Source organism: Monoraphidium neglectum (genome assembly GCF_000611645.1).
Source record: "Monoraphidium neglectum strain SAG 48.87 unplaced genomic scaffold scaffold02888, whole genome shotgun sequence".
NCBI lineage: Eukaryota > Viridiplantae > Chlorophyta > Chlorophyceae > Sphaeropleales > Selenastraceae > Monoraphidium > Monoraphidium neglectum.
The window spans coordinates 392-5174 of NW_014010740.1; the positions used below are offsets into that span (position 1 = coordinate 392).

Sequence of the window (4783 nt, forward strand, 5' to 3'; positions counted from 1 at the left end):
CGCAGGCCACCGATGTCGCACTCGAGGGTCCTGATGGCAAGGCCCTGTCCAAGCGGCAGCAGAAGAAGCTTGCAAAGGCGCAGAGGTCAGCGTACGCGCAAGCCGTCGGCCCGCCGCCATGGTCCTGGATCGCTGTGGCGCCAGGATGGCAGGCAGCGTTTGATAGCATGTGGAGCCGCCTCCTCCAGCGCATGCCTTTGCATGGTCTCGCATGGCCTGCATGTAGGCACAGCCATTGCAGCCCAGGTGCTGGCAAGGCGGGCAGGCCCACACCTGGCCTGTCTGTCAGCTGCACCATGCCTCTGCACTGCGCCGCGCCACGCGGTGCCGCCGCCCCTCGGCCGCCCCATGACAGAATCAAAGAGAACAAGGAGTTGAAAAAGGTGGCCGCCAAGGGGAAGAGGGAGGAGGAGAAGGAGCGCAAGCGCGTCGAGGCGCAGGCGCGGCTCTCGGGCATGACCGAGGCGGAGCGGGCGGCGCACGAGGAGCGGAGAAAGGTGCGGGGCGGCCGGGGTAGAGCCGGGCGTCCTGCCACGCACGCGCGGGGTAAATGTGCACGGGACAGCTGCATGCGCGGCGGCCGGCCACCTGTAGCCATGAGGCTATTGGCAGGGCTACCTGTCAGCACGCAGCAAGAGTAGCGAATGGCTGCCCCCGCCTTGTTCGTCCTCTCCTTCTCTTCTTGCTGCTGCCGCTGCTGCTGCTGGCGCTGCTGCTGCTGCCGCCGCTGCTGCTGCTGCTGCTGCTGCTGCCGCTGCTGCTCTGTCTGTCACCCTCATCGCTCGCTGCCACCTCTTTCACGCACGGCCTTGCCCCGCAGGCCACCCGCGAAGCTGCGGTGGCGGACCGGGCGCGCGTGAAGGAGCACGCGCGCGCGGCGCTGCAGGCCCCCCTGCGGCTCGTCATCGACCTCGATTTTGACGGGCTGATGACTGTGTCAGAGGTGCGCGGTGATTCAGGCCCCTCCCCCCTTTGGAGGCCCGTGGGAGGGACCAGGACGCGCGCAAGCCGCGATGCGCTTGCTCGGATGCCTTCTTCGCAGTTGGTGCGGCAGCTGCAGCGCAGTACGCCGCCGCGAGGGCGGGCCCGTGCCCCGACGGGGTGGCGCCAGGGAGAGTGGTGTGCGAGCGCACTGAAAGCGAGCTGCGCACCATCTGCGCTCACGCTCTTACTCAACCCCATCTGACTCCCTGCGAGTGTGAGGGTCTCAAGTTGTTGCAATTGGCAAGTGATCTACCCTCGCAACCCACGGCTCCAACCCTGTCAACCCAACTACAAGCTCAGTGCGACGCGCGCACACACACACACACACACACACACACACACACACACACACACACAAACGCATCCCAGGAACACACACGCGTGCGCAGTTGCATTCAAGCATGCTCGCACGCACACACACTGTCGTCCGACCACACACCCAACAACCACAACTCCCAGGTCAAGAGCCTCGTGTCCCAGATCAACTTCTCATACGGCATAGCCACCAAGGGCCAGCAGCAGGCGCACCTACACCTGCTGGGCGCCTCAGGCTTCGTGAAGCAGCAGCTGCACGCCCAGATGCCCCATGTTGAGCAGTGGGCTCTCACAGTCAGCGATGACTCATACGCGGAGCACTTCAAGGTGCGGGTCGGCCCTATGGTGGCAGACCCGACCGGCCTTCCTCTGACCAGCCTTGAGGGGTGGGCGAGGGGAGTACATTGAGGATTGCGGGGGAGAGCGGGAGGGGGGATCAGGGGGCGGGGCCGGCGCCGGCCCAATGTCACACCGTGCGGGCTGCGCTGTTGCTCTCTCTGGAGCGCCTCCGCTGCCGCGGCCCTCTGGCACACTCGCGCTGCCGCTGCTGCCCTGGGTCCACCAGCCCACCTTGATCGTCCTGCTGCACCGTCGCACCTTATCATCCCCAAGTTGCCTCCTCGCACGCCTGTGTGCACCTCCAGGAGTGCCTGGGAGATGTGTTGTACCTGACTGCAGACTCCCCCAACGAGCTGCAGACCATCGACACGTCCAAGGCAAGCCGCGCACCTGCCGCCACCCCAGGCCCCCACCCCTGCACACAACCTTGACCTGCGCGCGCTGGGCCCCTGGTGCCCCACCCAAGGCATGTAGTAGGGCAACAGGCCTGCCGCCTGCATCAGACAGCAGAGCGATGTTTGAAGCCCCCGCCTCCCTGCCGATGACCAATCTCTTGTGTGTCAGGTGTACGTCATCGGCGGCATCGTCGACCGCAACCGCCACAAGCGCATCTGCCTGGAACGGGCGGAAAAGGCGGGCGTGGCTCACGCGCGGCTGCCCATCCAGAAGCACCTGCAGCTCTCCACCAGCGCGGTGCGGCGCGCCTGCCTGCTTTCGCCCATCCGAACGCACGCACATACCGTACTTGTTTTCGATCTTTCCTCGTGCAGTCTTTGACTGCGACAGAGAACCTGCCGGCTTGCTGCAAGGGCAGAACAACGCCGTCACCTGTCACCCGCCCTGCATGCGTCCGTGATCTGAACGTTGGGTTGCCTGCACTCAGGGCACGCACCCACCAGCCCATGCGAGGTGTTGACCGTCACCCAACGATGTTACACCCGCATGCCAGGTCATCACGGTCAACCAGGTGGTTGAGCTCTTAGTCAAGGGCCAGGGCCCAAGCACGGACTGGGGGACTGTGCTGGCCGCAGTGCTGCCAGTGCGGAAGCAGGCCGGGGAGGGCGGCGCGGCAGCTGTCGTCAGTAGCGACGGGGGCGGCGAGGGCGGGCCGGCGGCCGCCGGCGGCAGCGGCGGCGGCGGTGGCAGCGGTGGCGGTGGCGAGGCCGGAGAAGGGGATGCGGTCGAGCAGGCGGGGCCGGCGGCGAGCGGCCAGGGCGCAGCTGTTGGCGGGGGCGGGGCGGCCGGGGAGGGCGCAAGGGCAGGAGAGGATGGGAAGGGAGGGTTGGAGGGCGAGCAAGCGCCAGCTGCGGCAGCGGCAGGTCCTGGGGACGGCTTGGAGCACCAGCATGGGGTTGGTCACGGCGGAGACGCGCACGCAGCGGCCGGCGAGCCGGAAGCTAAGCGGCAGCGGTTGCAAGCGTGACTGCCAGTTTTTACTCGCAGGTGCTCGGCGGCCCCTGCCCCCCTGTAACCCTCGATTGCTTGTGCCACAAACACCGGGTGGCGAGCGCGCCGCCGCCACCCACACAGCGCATGTGTGGGCGCGGGCGTGGGCTGTGCGCAGCACCCATCCTTGTCACCTCTGCAAGCATACCAGCCATCTGTATAATTGTAAGGACATCGCAGAACAGCCCCCGTGAGGAGCATGAAGCTCACGCAACGGAAGCACGCCAGCAAGTATGATTGTCGGCACGCGGTTGCCCCGGCCGCCCATGCTTGCGTTGCCCGCTGATGTCTCAAGCTCGGCGGCGACGCGCCCCTTGCAGGTGCAGACCCTCGTGCAGCGTTCAGGGGCGGTGCGGCGCCAGCCGGGGTGACGTCATCAGCGGTGAATAAACAAGAAGGTGACGCCGCAAGTTGCACGCCGCGATCCACCTTGCCTCTCAGTGTCCACTTGTCCCCCAGGAATCGCTCTTTTGGCCATCGACAGTCAACCAAAACGGGCCGGCTTCAGGACACAGGCGGACGCAGGCACTGGCCTGTCGCTTCGACGCCCTAACATGTCACACCCCCCCCCCCGATGGGCGCACCCTGTTAGTCATCGCAACCCTTCCGACACGATGGGATCCAATACTAAATGGCAGTTCTGGGAGCCAGAAGCACGAAAGTAGCTGCGACCAGCCACCACCCGCGGGCCTGCAGGCGCGGGCAAACGGTTACCCACGTTGTAGCGAGACCGCCACCCTGAAACCAAGCAAGCACAACAACAAAGCAAAAAGCGGCGCGCCGCATGTCGCAGCGGCGAGCGCAACAGTGGACGAGGCCAAACAGGGGGTCAGGACAAAAAACCACATGAACACAAACACACACGCACGCACGGTCAAACAAGCGTTGATCAGTCGAGTGAGCCACAGGACCGCGCCGCCCAGCGCGCAGCACAGTCACGCGTCCCACTTGCTGCGCTTCGCCGCCCCGGACGCCGCCGGGGCGCCGCCCTTTGCGGCCAGCGCCTGCGCCAGCGCCTGCGCCTGCACCACCCGGGGGTCGCTGCTGCTGATCGGCGCGCGCGGCGGCGCGCCCCCGCCCGGCTTGGCGCCCATCGGCCCCGCCTTGGCGGCCGCTGCGGCAGCGGCGGCGGCCGCGGCAGCGGCGCCGATGGGCGCCCGGCCGGTCATGGGGCCGAGGCCGGCGGTTGGGGCGGCGGGGAGCTGGAGGCCGCTGGATTGGAACTGCACCTACGGGCCAGCAGGGGGGGGGGCGCCAGGCGGCGTCAAAAGCAGCGAGATACCAGCACAGGGTCAAAACAGGACTGCTGCAGAAGCTCAGATATGCTTGCTCGTGCTATGTGAGCAAGGAGAGCCCATATTAATCCCGTTGACTGCAACCCCTGCTGCATGCTGGCCGCCCGGTGCCGTGCGGCCCTCCAGCCCAACCCAGTCCTCCGCACCTGGTCTCTCCGCGCCGCCTCCTCCGCCCTGCGCCCCGCAGCCGCCTTGAGCGCCTCCTCGAGCCTGCAGGGGCGCGGCGCTTTTGGTCGGCGGCTGCATGCCATTCGGACAGCAGAGCATGACAGCTGGCAGATCCCCCCATCAGATCTCATCGAACACAGCGCAGCACAGCTGCCCCGTCCTCAACCAGGACCCGCAACACTCGCCAAGTCCAAACTCATCCGGGGCCCGAGGCACATTCGCAGACGCCCCCCCCC

General features: G+C 66.9%; 2 protein-coding genes across 2 annotated transcripts in view; one reads left to right on the forward strand and one right to left on the reverse strand.

Moving 5' to 3' along the window:
* Nucleotides 1-296: 296 nt before the first annotated feature.
* MNEG_11747 (hypothetical protein) lies at nucleotides 297-3061 on the forward strand (the record flags this gene model as incomplete). Its single annotated transcript, XM_014039779.1, has 5 exons — nucleotides 297-497; nucleotides 821-943; nucleotides 1444-1626; nucleotides 2203-2331; nucleotides 2588-3061. The coding sequence occupies 5 exons, from the start codon at nucleotides 297-299 to the stop codon at nucleotides 3059-3061; spliced, it is 1110 nt and encodes a 369-aa protein (XP_013895233.1).
* Nucleotides 3062-4019: 958 nt separating this feature from the next.
* The window catches only part of MNEG_11748 (hypothetical protein), a gene marked incomplete at both ends in the record, with an annotated part of 2186 nt that continues 1422 nt past the window's right edge, over nucleotides 4020-4783 (reverse strand). Inside the window, 2 exons of the mRNA XM_014039780.1 lie at nucleotides 4020-4313; nucleotides 4526-4589. Coding sequence (XP_013895234.1) covers nucleotides 4020-4313; nucleotides 4526-4589 — 358 coding nt within the window. The remainder of the gene's footprint in view (nucleotides 4314-4525; nucleotides 4590-4783) is intronic.